Source organism: Podarcis pityusensis, assembly GCF_964106645.2.
Source record: "Podarcis pityusensis genome assembly, chromosome: 1".
Lineage (NCBI taxonomy): Eukaryota > Metazoa > Chordata > Lepidosauria > Squamata > Lacertidae > Podarcis > Podarcis pityusensis.
In genome coordinates, this window is record NC_138028.1 from 73,990,865 (window position 1) to 74,008,410 (window position 17,546).

At 43.3% G+C, this 17,546-nt stretch overlaps 2 protein-coding genes across 4 annotated transcripts in view; both read left to right on the plus strand.

Annotated features, from left to right (window-relative positions):
* Nucleotides 1–49: 49 nt before the first annotated feature.
* Nucleotides 50–16,427, plus strand: LOC308473666 (tumor necrosis factor receptor superfamily member 10B-like). 2 transcript variants are annotated; one of them, XM_080999449.1, is made up of 11 exons: nucleotides 50–174; nucleotides 4,797–4,881; nucleotides 6,602–6,733; nucleotides 7,669–7,777; nucleotides 8,493–8,563; nucleotides 10,329–10,463; nucleotides 11,514–11,536; nucleotides 12,671–12,721; nucleotides 13,026–13,175; nucleotides 14,702–14,771; nucleotides 15,360–16,427. In XM_080999449.1, exons 1-11 carry the CDS (start codon nucleotides 121–123, stop codon nucleotides 15,656–15,658), a joined length of 1,179 nt encoding a protein of 392 aa, XP_080855575.1. In that variant the 5' UTR covers nucleotides 50–120; the 3' UTR covers nucleotides 15,659–16,427. The 2 variants fall into 2 exon arrangements, with proteins under 2 accessions (XP_080855575.1, XP_080855576.1); XM_080999450.1 differs by lacking the exon at nucleotides 12,671–12,721.
* Nucleotides 16,428–17,114: 687 nt separating this feature from the next.
* CARS1 (cysteinyl-tRNA synthetase 1) overlaps nucleotides 17,115–17,546 on the plus strand; it is a 33,802-nt gene continuing 33,370 nt past the window's right edge. Inside the window, exon 1 of one of the 2 annotated variants that reach the window (XM_080998758.1) lies at nucleotides 17,115–17,270. In XM_080998758.1, the coding sequence (XP_080854884.1) occupies nucleotides 17,252–17,270 (19 nt within the window). In that variant the 5' untranslated portion in view covers nucleotides 17,115–17,251. The remainder of the gene's footprint in view (nucleotides 17,271–17,546) is intronic. The other variant, XM_080998759.1, reaches the window with a different exon arrangement.

Here is a 17,546-nt window from a genome sequence, read left to right on the forward strand (position 1 = left end):
AGAAACCGCCCAATATCAGCTCTCAAGGGGCAGGGCTGAAGTTGCTCCTCCCCAATTGAGAGCGGGGCGGGGCGCTTCCGCAGCTCAGAGGCGCAGTGCTTGTGCGTCCCATTTGGAGCTATGGCGGTGGCGTTGAGGGCGGCGGTGCTGTTGACGGCCTTGGCGCTTCAGGTGGTGAGTGAAGACGGGCAGTGAGAGCGGGAACCCCGGGGCAGCAGCGGAGAGCAGAAGGCAGCGCCGCTCTCCTCGCGAGTTGGGCGCAGGGCAGCGGCAGCAGAAGTGCCGAGCGGCGCGCTCCTGCCTTCCCCGCGAGCCATTGTTTTTACTGCGCCGCCTTTCACTCCCCGCGGGAAAGTTGTCCCGCGTGGCGAAGCGGCCCCGGGTTGGGAAGCGCCAGGATCTCTGGAGCGAGTCCTCCTTCGGGGGTTGTGGGGGCTCCCAGCAGCAGCAGCAGCTCCCCCCGGCCCCGCCGGCTGGGACTGGTGGGGAGCGGGGTCCCCCTTCCCGCGGCACCCGGGTCTGGGTTTTCACGGGGAAGCGCCTTCCTCGTGATCTGCTGCCGCCGCGGACCGCGCGCCGCGGCTGATAAGGAAGCCGGCCGGCTCCCAAGTCTTGGCTCGCTTCGGCTTTCTCCCCGCTGCTCAAAATGGCTCCTGCCCGCGCAGGCAATCGGACAAGCGACGTTGAGGGTCGCCTTCTTCCGAAGAGCGGAAAGTTCACAAGGGCGGCGGATGGCTTTTTTTTTAGGGGGGGGGGTTCTTGGAAATTGGAGGCGCTTCGAGAGGGAGATCGTCTCCGCCGTTTCTCAGCCGAGGCTTTGCACTTCCCAGAAACGGTGGGAAGTCCGAGGAAGCGAAAGTGGGATGGGCGTAGGCGCTCCCCAAGGAGACCTCTTGGAACCCGCCTTCAAATCCGCAAGCCAAAGCTATTTCCTTCTCCGCCTGAAGTCAATTCTTGCTGCTGTAATAACCATTAATGGAGACGTCATTCATTAAGAGGGTAACGGCGTGTTAATACCCTGTGACGTCAGGCAGAGGGCTTCCGGGATTCGAGAGGACTTTGCTCTTAGCGTTCTTAGACACATTCAGACACACTTGGCGGCTTCCCCCCCCCCCCACCTTTCCTCTCCTATGTCTGATTATCATTACGTCTATTCCTATGTTCCTATTACGTCTATTACTACGTTCTACTGCAAATAGTTTCATAAAGATGATCGGCCCGAAATATTTTTACTAGCCCAGCTCCTGATACGCCAACACCTTTTCCACCTTTGTGGCCTGAAAGGTGGGGGGAATCAGTTTAAATAGTTTATATCTATGACAGGATGATTGCTTGAGACAGAAATGCTTTTAGGAAGATTGAAATGGGAAAACAACGGGGCAGAGACCTATGTTTGGAGAAGCTAGATTGGTAAAGAAATACAAGCCATCTTAGAGTTTACCTTCTTTAAAAGATAGGGGTATAGGTCTTTAAAATAAATTTTAAAATACCTGCTTATGGTACTACCTACTCCACAGAATACACTGGAAGCAAGAAATATAACTTTTAGTTTTCTACTTTGTAATCTCAATTATTTAATTTAAAAATTATGTATCGGGGTACCAAGCATTCAAACCATAACAAATGTGACTGTTGTATGCACATGATATTTTATGTTACTTTTTTGTTTTTTTGTTTTGCTCTCTCTATGTAAACACATATGTTTATGAATGGTTGTGGATTTTATTAGTTTTTGTACCTTGTTTACAGCATATATAGCATGTCTTTGTTGCTGGCTGATTTGCTGCTATTGCTTTGCAATTTGCAGCTACTGTATAGCTTGTTTTGATGGACAGGTTTAAACAAAAGCATAAAGAAAAGTGACCAGGCCACTGGATATTCATGTGCTAATTTCAAACTGCAGGTGGACAGGGGTGGTTGTAATTTTGATTGTTTTCCCTTAGGAAAACTAGCACAGACTTCTCCCTGACGTAATATTTAATTATTTATTTTGCAGTGAATTTCTATGCATCCCCTCTCTAGCAGTCAGGACCAGTACACTGTAAAATTAAGTTATTAAGTTCAACAAGTGCTGCTTAGCAGATCTGGCCTTGTAAGGTTCCTAAATGAGAGCACACATAGGTACCATAGGCAAGGTGCTATATTCCAAAGGCTGCAATCCCATACATACACAGTTCCCCCATTTGAACATGATGGGGTTTGCTTCTAAATAGGCATGATTAATACTGCACTGTAAATTCACTGAAGAATTTAATTTTTCTTGTAAATTTTCCTTGGACTGTGGCAGTATAAGTGCAGCTGATATTACCACAGCAGCTTGGAAATGTGTCTTACAGATTTAGATTGAAGTAATTTCCAACTAAGTCTCTGTGATTCTAAACACAGACAATTTTCAAGTAAATGCAATTTTTTTCAGTTGGAATGCAAGGTGGAATGTTCTTGATTGTTAAATGTCTCAGTAACATTAGCAATTTGATAAAATGTTAGCATTAAAAATAAATACTGAATGCCTGAAATGTAATTTCTCCATCAGCCTCTGCCAACCCAAGGGGAAAATAACAGACTTTGCATCTAGGTAACAAGCTACATAACAATATTTTCACAAAGTGCATTATTTTAGTCAGTAGATACCACAGAGAAAAACTAATGTGCACATCCTAATTAGTTTTTGCTTTCTTTCACTACTAAATCACCTTGAGATCATTGTGTTTTAATTCACTCTGTGTATTGCATTTTCACCCTGGTTCTCAAACTGAGTGCAAGGAAGAAAAGAGTCTCTTCTGCTGCAAGAGCCTAGATGGGGCATCTAAGTCATAATTAAGGTTTTTTTGAAACATGGGCATCACATTTAGTATATCTAGGAGCAACTTTCTAGTCTTTTGTTATTGAAATCTCCAGCTATCTCCCTGCTTTTGGTTTACAGCCTAGTGTTCGAGGCACAACTTGGAAATTCATTCTGTTTAAATCAGCAGGATAGGAATATAGGAAGCTGACACGTGCAATTTCAGGCCATTAGTCCACTTATTCCAGGGTGATTTACACTTAACTGGCAGTGACTCTCTGGGGTCTCTTGCAGAACCCTCATCTGATCCCTTTCAACAGGACACCGCTCTCAGCTGGCCCCTGCCATCCTTGCCTTTTTACTTACAGCCAGTCTAGGACATGACACTAGCTGTTAACTTCCTCCTTCTCAGCCTCCTCACCCTTGTACAGCTCAGATGGGGGAGGAACAAAGCTAGAATCTGTCGGTTCTGCCTGTCATTGGCTGCGGTAGCTCCTTTCATTGGCTCTGACTCCACCTACTGTTGGGTTCCTTGCCTGGTGTCCTACTAGTCCCAAGGGATATCAGCCACCATTGGGAATTGGTTGTGAGGCCTTTTTTATACAAGGCAAGTGATCTACCACTAAGCTATGTCCATCACAATGTTGAGTTTGGCCTTATCTCTACCACCCCTAGTGGTAGGGCCTATTCCTACTGCACAACAGGTTCACTGTTTCCCATTGCAGAAGTTTATGCTGTGCGCTAACAAGGGTGGTTCTGATCTCTTTCTTTGTCACGCATTTAGGCTCAGAATTAATTGTTGAACGTGTAGGCTTGTTCACATTTTTATCTTGTCTCTGATCAGTTTGAGAACCACACCTTTTTACCACTAATCATCTTGCAATGTCAGAGCCAACCACTATATTTATATGTACAGCTTAAAAGTGGAGTTACAAGTTGTGAAGTTGCACTCTGAATTCACCCTGTTTCCAATAGCCTGAAGCCAGGAGGGCTTAGGGTTGAATAAGTTCATGGATCACTCAGAAAACTCCTGTTGACTAATAGATTGAACAATCACGTTGTGAAAATCCCACTGGCATTGGTAAAGCTGCTTAGAAATTGAAAATTTTGTGCTTGCAATACAGCCAGGATTTTTGGTGAAAGTGCTGCTCCAGAACTGTCCCATTTTTAACATCCCAGATTTTATTTTATAATATAACATTCCAGTCCTCAGAGGTGTGCTTGAATGTAAGACGAGTGTCCAGTTCTTCATGTCAAAACAACTTAGTGTGTTTCTTGGCTTGCTTGCATTTTCCATTCAACAAAACTTCCTGACTTGCACTTCGGCTCCAGTTGTAGCACACTGATCCGGATTGTATAAATTGCAATAAGGAGCTGGAGCTAGGCCGCCTTCCTTCTCATGGAAATGAGCGAGTTGGCATTAACTTTTCAGCACATCGTGAACATTCCCTCTGTCCATGCTACTGTCCAATTCCTTCTTCAGTTCTAAAAGCAGGAAGCCCACAGTTTGCATGCAGGACAAGGGTAAACCCTTTAAAATAATGTATGTCTCATATCTGGGATGGGGAACGCAGCTGTTGCTGCTGGACTACAACTCCCATAATCCCATTGGCCATGCTGACCGGAAGGCCACAGCCTCCCCATCCTTGCCTTAAAGCTTTACTGCTTGGCTTTCCTCATGTCAGAGGGTATTTCTTACTGCAGGAAACTCTTTTACCCAAAATGTCAAAAGGAGTTTTGCTTGGTGCATTTATTATGTGGGAAAGATTGTTTCACACCTCTTTTTCTGGTTGCTATGAGGAGAATAAAAGTTTGATTTGAGTGTTTAAAAAGCAAAATTTTGAATTGAGCTCTACTTGAAAGCTTAGCAAAGAAATGTTTAGGTGTTCTCCCTGTGAATATGCTGAAGTACTGGAAAGTGAGTTTTTAAATAGCCAATAAATCTCATATTAAGATGGGATGATGCACCTGGGAAGTCCATTCCTATGAAGCCTGTCTCTCTGAATCTCTTTAGGTTGAATCTCCACGGTTGATACGTCAATGTGATCATGGAAAATATCTTGATACTGGGGGACATTGTTGCAAACTATGCCCTGCAGGTAAGTGGTCATGCAGTGGCTTATATATTTAGCAAAATAACTGAATCTCTCTTTGTTGGAGAGGCATAGGCAAACTCAGCCCTCCAGATGTTTTGGGACTACAGCTCCCATCATCCCTAGCTAACAGGTCCAGTGATCAAGGATGATGGGAATTGTAGTCCCAAAACATCTGGAGGGCCGAGTTTGCCTATGCCTACTCCAAAGCTTATTGAAAAGGATTTGTTCATCAGGTTTAGCATTTATATGGTACTCTTTCCTATATATTTCATCAAAGACTATCTCAGCTATTCTGTCAAATAGGCAAATATTAGGGCGAAAGCACACATTTATGTGTTTATTGAAACATGTATGCTGGTTTGCTAGCAGTAGTGCAGATTCACTTTAAAGGTGAAATAGATTGTGGAGGAGGTGGCAACAGTTATTTATAGTATATCTTCCTCCTCTTCTTTTCTCCCCTGCTCCTGCCTTTGGGAATTTGCATCCTTTATGGAAAAAAATAATACACTTTCTCTGTAAAATGCCTCTGACTTGGGAGCTTGTCAAGAAAATGATTTCCTGTTGCAAAAGTGAATAAATTTCAGAAAGGTTAGGAACCATTTAAACCAGTGTAAGCTTTCTGGTACCATAGCTCAAGTCAGTAGAGCACAAGACTCTTAATCTCAGGGTTGTGAGCTTGAGCCCCATGTTGGGCAAAAGATTCATTCATGGCAAGGGGTTGGACTAGATGACCCTCTGGATCTCTTCCAACCCAGTGCTAAGGAGATCGTACTGTTGGGCAAGCAGAAATACTTGGGCTTGTAGAACAGTCTCCCCTCTCCTCCCCAGGCATGCTGTTCTGAGGGATCTCCCAACCCTCCGAAGTAGATTTGGGGGAGGAGGGGTATCGATAGCCCCATTGTGCGAGCAGGAGTCTGTACATTGGCTTCTGCTAGCGTGACGGGGTAGTTGAATTCTGCCTTTAATCAATTTCATTTGTCCAAAGCCTTCCTCCAAAACGGAGACTCTCCTCCTCTCTCCCTTTTTCTGCTCACACATATCACTTGAGGTAGGGTTAGGCTGAGAGATGATGGCTACCCCAAGGTTGCTAGGGGTGGAATTGAGATTCGGGCATGAGCCTTCCCAGTCTCAGTTATCTAATCTACCCACTATGGTACACTTGTCCAAAAATATGCTTGTGTTAGATTTGAAAGAATGATAAGGAGCTATCTTCAATTATTAAAGCCTAAATGTAACACCCTTTTGAAATGTTCTGCATTTAAAATAAGTTTCTGGTTTAAATATTGGAAAAAGGCGCCTGTGCCCCACCAGTGGAGCACCCCATTTAGGGACCTGCTGCTACAAGTGTTCAATCTATTCCTGTGTTTTTTGAGGGGGCATAGTAGGGGCCTCTGGCAGGTATGGCTCCACCATCAGAGCTCTTCTGCAGCAGACTGACACTTCTGCCCCAATCTCTCTCACTCCAGACAATAGCTCTGGGGATTAGTCCCATGCAGTTCTGTGGAATTCACTTTGCAGTAAATGTGCAGCTAACTTGTACACGCTGACCTGTGTAAACACACATAAGATTGGGCTGCGTACATTCTTTATAGATTGACACCTTTGTAACCTTAATTTAAGCAAAAAGGTTCACATTGCAGATAAAGTCAGAGGTATGCATTCTGCAAATACCTTAATTAACATGCTTTTAACCTTGAATTTTTTTGATGTCCCCATATAATAGGTACCTATGTTGCTGAAAGCTGCATTACGCCACATACTTCTGGAATTTGTGCACCCTGCCAGGAAGGAATAGACTACACTGCTCATGCAAATGGAGTTCAGAAATGCTTGCCTTGTGATTATTGCAAACCTGGTACAGTATGGTTTTGTGAACTGGTTGCTTTCTGACACTAGGGTTTTAAAAGGTCAGCTGTCTTCTCCCAATCAGTTGTATTTTGTTTTGCTTTAATAGTCTGCTGAGGGGACCCATCACAATCTAATTAAACTATGGCCCTCCAGAATGGTGCTGAACTACCGGTACATCTCTCATCATCTCTGGCTATTGGCCATGCTGGCTGGGGCTGATGGAGTTAAGTAACATCTGGAGGCAAGAGGTTCCCTGTCCCTGATTCCCCACCCACTTCATGACCTTGAATGCTAGTTCTTTCCAAGGCAGTGTTCACTTAGGGATCTTTGAGTTGCTTTGTATCCTTTGTTGTTGTTTAGTTGTGTCCGACTCTTCATGACCCCATGGACCAGAGCATGCCAGGCACTCCTGTCTTCCACTGCCTCCCGCAGCTTGGTCAAACTCATGTTGGTAGCTTCGAAAACACTGTCCAACCATCTCGTCCTCTGTCGTCTCCTTCTCCTTGTGCCCTCCATCTTTCCCAACATCAGGGTCTTTTCCAGGGAGTCTTCTCTTCTCATGAGGTGGCCGAAATATTGGAGCCTCAGCTTCACGATCTGTCCTTCCAGTGAGCACTCAGGGCTGATTTCCTTAAGAATGGATAGGTTTGATCTTCTTGCAGTCCACGGGACTCTCAAGAGTCTCCTCCATCACCGTAATTCAAAAGTATCAATTCTTTGACGATCAGCCTTCTTTATGGTCCAGCTCTCACTTCCATACATCACTACTGGGAAAACCATAGCTTTAACTAGACGGACCTTTGTTGGCAAGGTTAATCTATTGGTTCTCTAAATGTTTTGAACATGTGGCCCTTCCTACACTTTAATGTTTCTATGAAAAGAGAGGATGACCATTGACAATTTTAGGAAGCATTGCAGATTTATTTCTATCCTTTTTTTTAGGTTTTGAAATGGTGAAGAGCTGCACTGTGAAGAGTAACACTGAATGTCGGTGTAAAGCCGGGTATTACTGCCCCCCAAGTTGTGAGGAATGTGCCCCGTGCAAGAGAACGTACGTACATTAATGGGTTAGAGTGGCTGTCTTTAAAGAGAGGCTTGGGTACTGTTGGCGCAGATTGACTTTAAATAAAAGTGATCTCTTATAATAAAAAAACACCCAAGAAAAAAGGCAAATTTTAAATTATTTGTTTTTAAATCAGGTCTCTTTTTGGTACTTGTATTTCCTAAGAAATGAGGCATATTGGTTGGTTAATATAATGATTGGCAGAAAAGTCCAAAGCCCCTTTGTGCTGGGCAAGTTGAGGGCAGCATTGGGTGGAGGAAAAAGCAAACTTAAATGCAGGTTCTTAAGAGTTAAAGTTTTCATAATGTCCAGGTGAGTTGGAAACAATACAGGTAGTCTGATGGAATAGCTTCTACTAGGTGATAGTTGAGGGGGGGGGGGGTTGATCCAGCAGAGTTGATGGAATTTGAAAGATAATAGCTGAATTCTTTAGGTGCTGACGGTCCGTTTAAATTTTAACAATTTTATATTTAAAATAAGAATGCTAATTTTAAAATATATGAAAATTAACTTTTAAAAATAAAATATTTGCTATTGGTCATCCATAATGTGAGAACTTCTCATAACTTTTAATAGCAAATTCATTTTCTATGAAGTTTGCACATCTGTCTGAAGAGACAAGTTTAAGCTGCACATCTTTAGAAGGCCAGATGCCCTAGCTGATTAGAAAGTCTGTCATCTTCTTTTTAAACCTAACATCTAGGTGTCCTAAAGGGCAGAGTCCTGTGGAAAACTGCAGTGCCACTACAGATATGAAGTGTGGCTCTCCTACAGGTACAGTATGAACACTATGTTTTCCAGAATGACCACCTCTCTTGCTTTTTGTAGTGGGCGGCCTCAAGCCCTAGTGAGGGCATAGGCAAACTCTGCCCTCCAGATGTTTTGGGACTACAGTTCCCATCATCCCTGACCACTGGTCTTGTTAGCTAGGGATCATGGAAGTTGTAGTCCCAAAATATCTGGAGGGCTGAGTTTGCCTATGCCTGCCCTAGTGGAATTGAGTACTCTTGAAGTACTCATAGCTAGCTGACTGGAACAGTGAGCAGGAATAGTCAACGCTACAACATTTTGTTGCAGGTTCCACTTTTTATTTATAAAGCACGTAAAAATATTTAGGTATGGTAAAAAGATAAGAGATGCCGTATTTTTCGCTCCATAGGGTGCACCAGACCATAGGGCGTACCTAGTTTTGGGAGGAGGAAAACAAGAAAAAATTATTCTGAATCCCAGAAGCCAGAACAGCAAGAGGAATCTGGCTTCTGGGATACCGTGTAGCTGTTCTGGCTTCTGGGATAACCGCGCCAAGCCTCTTCAGGGCAGCGGGATGAAGGCTCCCCCTGCCCGAAGAGGCTGCACAGGGCTAAGGCAGAAGCCAGGACAGGCACATCGCTGAAGGGGCGCTGCGCAGTTCTCCCTCTCTGAGAGGGAGAATTCCGCAGCGCCCCTTCAGTGAAGCTACTCAGAGTCAATGCTTCTGAAAGCAGACTGAGAGACACCATGGCAATGTGGATTGAGCTGACTCCATCACATGAAGAAGAAGAAGAAGAGGAGTTTGGATTTGATATCCCGCTTTATCACTACTTGAAGGAGTCTCAAAGCGGCTAACAATCTCCTTTCCCTTCCTCCCCCACAACAAACACTCTGTGAGAGGAGTGGGGCTGAGAGACTTCAAAGAAGTGTGACTGGCCCAAGGTCACCCAGCAGCTGCATGTGGAGGAGCAGAGACATGAACCCGGTTCCCCAGATTACGAGACTACCGCTCTTAACCACTACACCACACTGACTGCTTCATGCATGCCAGCTGTTGCATGGATAGTCTCCATCCAAATTAAAGCTTTACCAAAAGGGTATTGTGAATTAGCCCTAAGTGATCGTGTTTTGGCAGCTTATTAGTATTTGACTGCATTGAGGACCATGACTTGAACAGAGCACACACTATTGATTATTCCAAAGCATTCCTGGTAATATATGGTCATCTGGTCTGGTTTTACAATAAGAGGTTTTTGCAATAACCTGTTTTGCCTCTGAGCAGACCTTTGGATGCACTCCTGTTCTATCTTGCTCTGGCCTGAAGCAAAAACTCAGGATAGGAAACAAACTTGCAGTAGTGTAGGTTTTCCAGAAAATCAATAATTAGGAAATCAGCACATTTTCAGGTGCCCTAACAAGTATTCTGATTTTGCACATTTGATTTGTTTTTGGAGAGTTAGCGCTAAATATTTTGGAACTGCCAAGCTTCTGCTTGCCTAGTATTTTTTTTTAAGTGGCATCCAATCATTGTTATTAATGAGCTTATGAAACTGAACATTTTTCGCCCCACATTGCTGCGTTCTTGGGAGATAGTGGCCTGTGTCTTCCTCCGTGGCCCCCTTCCTACATTTACAATCAGAGGCACAAGGTAAGATTTTGTAAAGCATGAGTTAATTATGTTACCCAAAGCAAGCTGGGTGTATCTTTACCACCAATATTTCAGCCCAAGTGAAAGGTTCTGGTGATTGGGACCTGTTTCTAATGTGCTTATTTTTTCCTTTCCTTTTAGAAACCAAGAATGCCACTTCAACAAATGCCATTGCAATTGTTGTTGTTGCCTGTTGTTGTTGTATCATTGTCTTTGGTGCTATTGCATTATTTTGCTGGAAGTCTAAAAGAAATGGTTTCTGTCAAAGCGATGAAGGTAATTTCCTAGAAAACAGCTAGGATTTGGGAAAGCCAGTGGGAAGGACCAGCACTCAGTGGCCGAGGACATGTGTAGCTTGCAGAAGGTCCCAGAACCAATCCCTGATCTCTCCAGGATCAGATAGTAGGTCATGTACAAGACCTCTGCTTTTGTTAAATAGTTAATACTGGACTAGATGGACAAATAGCCTTATCATAGGTGACACAGAACTGGGGTGGGGTAGCCACCTTAGGACAAATATACAAAACTTCTGTGGGTAATTGAAGGAAAAGAATTTTCCACCTGCAAACTATAATTTAACCATAAACTGGAAATTAAAATAAGTTTTCAGTACTAACAACATTTTATTTGAAAGTTAGGTAAAGGTAAAGGTACCCCTGACAGTTAAGTCCAGTCGTGAATGACACTAGGGTTGCGGCCCTCATCTCACTTTACAGGCCGAGGGAGCCGGCGTTTGTCCGCTCCGCAGACAGTTTTTCCGGGTCATGTGGCCAGCATGACTAAACCACTTCTGGCCAAGCCAGAGCAGTGCATGGAAACGCCGTTTACCTTCCCGCCGGAGTGGGACCTATTTATCTGCTTGCACTGTGTGCTTTCAAACTGCTAGGTTGGAGGAGCAGGGACCGAACAACAGGAGCTCAGCCCATCGCGGGGATATGAACCACCACAAGTCCAAGCGGCACGGTGGTTTAAACCACAGCGCCACCTGCGTCCCTATTTGAAAGTTAAACACCATCAAAATCAGCGGCTGACGTCAGAGAGTGCAGTGTAGTATTAAGGAGGTCATCCTGTTGGTGCAGGTGCTTCTGCTTGCCTAATGGAAAAGTGTCCCCGCCCTCACCCGTATGCTGCTCTGGGGGTTCTCCTGTTCATTCCACTGTGTTAATCATAAAACTAAGAATGAAGAGAACATGACAGTCATGTCATCTCCATTTTGATTCCAACAATCTTAGTTATGTCTTGAAGTACTTTCAAAGTTGCTGTATTATGACCCAATACACTGATATATAAACATTTATTTCTCTCTCTCTCACCATTCCTGTCAAGAAACTTCTGCCCAACCTTGGTGGGTAAGTGTCCATAAATGTCACTCCTTATTATAGAAACATGTCTGGTATACTTAGCTTCCTGCCTTCCCCATATTTTGGTTGGACAGGGCCGGAAGTTGTCATTGTGAGATGTGTCAAGCAGGACATTGTGGTCAGTTCCTTTCCGTTAGTCTCTTGCATCTCATAATCTCATTGATGAGTTATAACCCTGTTAAATTTGCAGCTTGGTGACATATTTTTAAACACCTGGCAGGGGGGATATGAAGTCTCATTCAAGAAAGAGTGTTCGCTAATCATGGAAATAAAGGAACTACTTTTTGAAATCCTTTGCTATACTGGGTTCCATGTGCTCAGTGCTGTGTGCTGTTGCAGTCATGAAAACTTGTCATGATATAGTGCAGATATCTAGTACACAAGTGATAGTGGCTCAGTTTATTAACTGTGGGCCAATGGTATAATGCAATTTAGCAAGCAGCATTATTGGAAAAACTGACAGAAAAATTTAAATTAGCAAGAGGTCAAAAGAAACATGTCAGTTTTTATGCAGTTTGGTGTGACTTTATTGGCTGCACAAAAAAATGAGGCATATGGTAGAACAGTGCCATAGTTTACAGCACAGTCTGGCGTGCGTGAAGTACACATTTTAATTCCCCAACCACCACCTTTATATCAATTCTAATTGTTATGGAAACAAAATACCTTTTACTTATACTCATCAATCTAAGCAATACTTGTTAATATACATAATAATTTTGACACAACTTTGTTAGTATATTCAGAAATGTTTATTGTTTTACATTTATGTATTTGTTGCATGTCATGTGGTAGAACGTAAACAGATATATCTCAGTATAACCATGTTAGAAAAATTAAATATGAAAATGAATAAAACCTATGTTACCAAATAATAATAATAATAATGAGAGATAACTATTGGTTGCATATAAAGTGGATCATTGATGCCTATGTGTACTTTAGCAGTCTATGGATTTGTGACTCAACAATATGCCATGCTGGCATGCCAATATTGCCCACGCATGCATCAGCGATCCAGTTTGTTACACTGAGTGCATGCAACCCTTTATAGGGAAGGGTTTTTTAAAAACAAAAGCAAAGCACACCGGATCTTGCTTTTAACTGGGTCTCTGCTTCCAGGAACGCTGTAAGAAAAAGAATCCTGGACCAAATGCAGCTTCATCTGAATCGGTAAAACATTCTGATGTTCTTATGCTTAGGCTGTGATCCTGTACCCCAGGGGTGGCTAACCTGTGGCTTCCTGGTGTTGCTCTACTACAACTCCAATCACCCCTTACCATTAGCCATCGTGGCTGGGGCTGATGACAGTTGGAGGTCCCTACCCCTGCTGTAAACAGGTGCATGGAAATAAATTTCCCCAGCTGAGTGTGTACTGCTGAGTAAACATGTCCAGGATTGTGCTTTTGACACAAACAAGCATTCCTAAAGCTGACAACCATCTAGTACCAAAAGGATTTTTTACTTTTATTTGCAGCTGCTTATAAATCAGATGGAAAAGGCAGGTCCTCTGTCGGAAAACAAGTTGCCTGGGAATACTGACAGAAGCGACCTGGCAGCGGGCAACACAAATGAAGAACCTCTCCTGGGAAGCACTGAATCCACCACTGCAAGCCTGCAGCCCAATGTAAGAAAGTGTAGAAGCTGTTCAACTGGAATTTTCTCTATACCTGATGACTATGGGGTGGGAGCATCTCTGACCACTGGCCTTGCTAGTTAAATCTTATCAGAGTTGGGAGCTCAACAACATGTGAAGGGCCAAAGGTTTCCCCACCTCTGCTTTATGGTGGTGTGCAAGAAACTGATTAGGTTAGCTGGCTATTTCTTGGGTACCAGCAATCCAAAAACAGCAGTTGGGAGCTCAAGCAAAGAACATACTTAAGGTAGATGGAAAGAAAAAAAGCAAATATTGATAGAAGTATCTGAAATGTATCTCTAGACCATAGCTGTCAAGCATCCCTTATTTGGCAGGACAGTCCCTTATCCCAGCGCCATGTCCCGCTGCTGTCCCTTATTGATGATGTCCCTTAAATTTCCTGGGTTTCAAAGGAAGCAGCTCCTCTCCCTCCCTTCCTGCCGGCCAGGGAGGAGGGAGGCTCCAACTGTGTTGCTTGGCTGCGTTGCTCACCCAATAAGAAGTCTAAGAACGACTGGGGGGTAGAGCTTGCATGCCTTGTGCTGATCAAATCGGCTGCATTGCCAGCGGAGAGGTGACGGTGGTTTTCCTTGAGGCTTGAGGCTTTGTTTGGCTGCTGGCTGGGCTTTCTGCCTTTGGCTCGGAGGGGCTCAGAAGTTGAACATACCTGTGCTAGGAAAATCCCTTATTTTGGCTGCTGATCCCTTAATTTCGAGGCTGCTGGTCCCTTATTTTCAAATCTGTAAGTTGACAGCTATGCTCTAGACTCACCTTACTTTCCATGTGGGTACTACAGTACTCCATCTTGGGATGGACCAAGATGGGGTACTTTGAGTTAATTAGTGTTGTTCAATGAGAATCATTCTCTGTACAAATTTAATATTTATATCCTGGTTGGATATTTGTGATGATTCATTGGCTCACAAATACCTTTGAATAGAGAGTTAAAGAATGTTAGGAAAAGTTTAAGCACTAAAAGATAAGAAATAGCAAGACAGAGTTGCCTTTTTGAGTACAATTTATGTGGGTGTTATGTTCACACGTATAAGTGAAACCACGTATATTTGAAACACCATTGAAAAAGCCTGCAAGCATCCCATTATTCCCCTTTTGGTGACATTTTTGGGTCACTTCTGGGTTCAGCAGAATGTCCATGTGCACAATCGCACACATATTGGGCATATCTAAAATGGCCGCTGCCTGTATTGTTGTAAAATAAACCCCTTGAACATTGTATTTTAAAATATGGCCCTTTGCTTAATTATAATACTTTGAAGAAATGCTTCAATAAATTCTGTGACAGTCATCACTTTTGTAGCATGCAATAGGAAAGGTTGCTTAAAGTTTGTCAGTGATGTGTGGTTTTCTTCAAAAAGCTATTCCAATTGCTGCTGTTAAGGAATTTTTGTAGAACTGTTTATAAATGTAACATGCCAACTACCCTAAAGCAAATCATATGAATTCTTTAACTCTCTGAATTACTACTGAGATTTATGGCGGTTATTTTTTCCCCACAGTTGCAGGGGTCAAGGCAACAGCCTGTAGTAGTTGTGGTGGCGGCGGCTGAAAATTCTGATTCTGTTAAAGGTAAGTCTTTCCAAGTGTTGTTTTCCCCACCCCACAATCTATAAACCAGAAGAAGTATTGAGAAAGTATTTTTCCTGATTTTAACCTGATGTAAAATGATGGTAATCCAGTATTCATGTCTGTCCCAAATTTTTATTGGCTATGTTCTTAGACTTTAGGAAATGCTTAAAATTTTATGTATGTGAATAAGTTGATTCTTTTCAACTTCGATTGTTCTGCTTAAAATGTTTTATTACACCAAATGTGCTGAATTCAAGAAGTTCCAATATGAGAAAGCTATGGAAGGCAAGCATGCAGAACAAGAGGCCAGTGTTCATTGACCCATGTTTTGCAGAGACAAATTCTGTTGTACAAGTCTTACATGAACAGAAATGCAGCATTGAAAACAACCATACATATTTAACTGAAATAGCAGTATGTTGAGCACTATACAGTTGGTATTTAAGTCTTTTAAACTAGATGCTGCAGAAGAAAAGAGGTAGTATCACCTTGAAAAAAAATCTATAAAGTTTTTTTGAACTGCAGTTCAGTAGCATGCAAGTGTACTAAAAGTACACCTTCTAAACTAAACATTATCTTGTATTGTAGTGCTGGATGAAATCTATTTAAATTCAAGGAAGGAGGTACCACTGCGCTACTGGAAGAATCTTATGAGAAAGAGTGGCTTAGAAGACAATGACATTGAGGAAATAGAGCATGATTACCCTTCGTTAACCGATGAACAACATTATCAGATGCTAAAAACTTTACAAAACAGATATGGCACTAACGATGCTTTGCTTAAATTATTAAACGGCATATGGGCTATGAAGCTTATACATATTTATGAAAATCTAACAAATGAATTAAAAAGCAAAGGTATAATAACACTGGAGACCGAAGACTAATATTTTGGTTTTTTAAATAAAACTGAACAAGAGCAGAATCTGCAAACTACAAACTGTATGGGTCTGCTGACCTTATTTTAGTGCATGTAACTTTGCTGAGGATGTATAAGCAGAACACGCTGCTAATATGGTAAGTATGGAGACTAGTACCATTTGTCTGGAGGACAACAGTGCATGATGCAAAGCTACATCTATGTATTTTGTAACATCAAAATGTGAGATTGTAACTTGAGCTCCTGTGAATTGCTGTACTTGAACATTTTTGCAATGAAATCTGAGCAGCTGCAAACAGTTTGTCATTCAGGTTCAAAGAAGGTAGAAAATGAATGTACACAGTTCAAAATGATGCAATTTTACACCATTTCCAAATATCCAATGAAATTGTTACTGTAAGATACACAACAGAAAGGACTGGAGTATATTGTATCTTTAACACTTGCATTATCAGAAAAAAATGTTCTTTATAAAATGTGCTTCCTATTGTGACCAAACTTCAGTGTAATACCAAAGGTTTTACATAAATTGCAAAGCGTTTTTATTAACGTTCAGCAGGCTGAAACGAGACATAATTTGCTTGAAGCCAGAACTGCAGGGTTATAAAATCATGTAGAGGTCTAACTCCAGTGAAGAGTGGGGGCAGGGGGGAACTTTATATTTACAGTGAAATCTTAGAAATGTGAGATTTTATTTTTTGTATCTAAAAAAATAGACCTTTTGCAAATCTTTTATATTTAAACACTTGTCAATAAAACACTTTCTACTATTAAAATTCATTGCTTATGTCATATGTGGGGAAATTTACAAGGAAAAAAGTGAGATGAAAAGGAATGAAACAAAATGGCTCCAATTTACATAGCACGTAAAATGTCCAAAGAGCCTTAACAGTGCTTCATCTTTATTTCTGAAGATGGGATGCTAGAAAATTGGCTTGCGGGGGTGGGGGTGGGGGGTTGAACAGATTTAGAATGTTTAACCTCACCATGGAGTGGATCCAGTTAAATTTATATTATGGGAATACCGGCACCTAAAAAACATCGAGCAGCATAGAAGGCTGAGTGAGAAATGAAATGAAAGACATTGGATGAAGTATATTTAAAAAAGCACTCCTATAATTGTCCCCCCCCCATAGTTCCCCCCTTAAACGACTCAGCTGCTGTCAATTTTTTAGAAGGAGCACCACTTTCCCACGGGGGGGGGCTTTAAAAGAGGATTGAGGACATGATGGAGGAGAGGGCTATCGGTGGCTACTGGCCACGATGCCTACGCTCTGCCTCCACAGTTGAGAGGAAGCCGTGCTGCTAGGAAACTAGCCTAGGTGGGCCACCGGCCTGATCCAGGTGAGGTCTGTCCAGCGGTAAACAAGGAACAACTAGAGCGCATGCGCGTCAATCAATCAAGGACGGCGGTCACATGATCCGCATCTGGGCCGGAGAGGCGTCCCTGCGTTGCCTGGTCACGCAACGCCCGCGCTCACCGGAAGTGGCGCCTGGAGGCGGAGCTGCGCTTCCGGACGCGCCGTGGGTTGCATCAGCCTGTGCTGGCAGAGCGGCGTCGGCGTCAGGCGAGCGGCTGAGGAGGAGCGGAAGAAGCAGGATGGCGGCGTCGGCAGCCGGTGAGCTTTGCGTTTCTTGGGTGCTGAGCGAGGGCTGGGAACAAGGAGGCGCGCCGGGGCGAGGGCCGCGTCCCCTTGAGCAGAGGGGCGGGAGTGTGGAGCCACAGTGGGGTGGTTTTAGCTGTGCGGTATCTGCTGAGGCGCCATATGGGGCACCTGCGGGGCTTTCCGTCATGGGGTCCAGTGGACCACCTGCCCAGGGCTGTCGTGGCGCTGCCCCGCTGGGTCTCCTGCGACCGACAATGGGCGGCCCACGACGCTTTTGGTTGTCGTGGA

What these genes read in the sequence shown, in the direction of transcription:
- LOC308473666 (XM_080999449.1), top strand. Translation starts at nt 121, where the DNA reads ATGGCGGTGGCGTTGAGGGCGGCGGTGCTGTTGACGGCCTTGGCGCTT. An exon ending in TTGTGATTATTGCAAACCTG is followed by an intron (nt 6,734 to 7,668) that starts GTACAGTATGGT and finishes CCTTTTTTTTAG; the next exon opens with GTTTTGAAATGGTGAAGAGC. An exon ending in TTTCTGTCAAAGCGATGAAG is followed by an intron (nt 10,464 to 11,513) that starts GTAATTTCCTAG and finishes ATTCCTGTCAAG; the next exon opens with AAACTTCTGCCCAACCTTGG.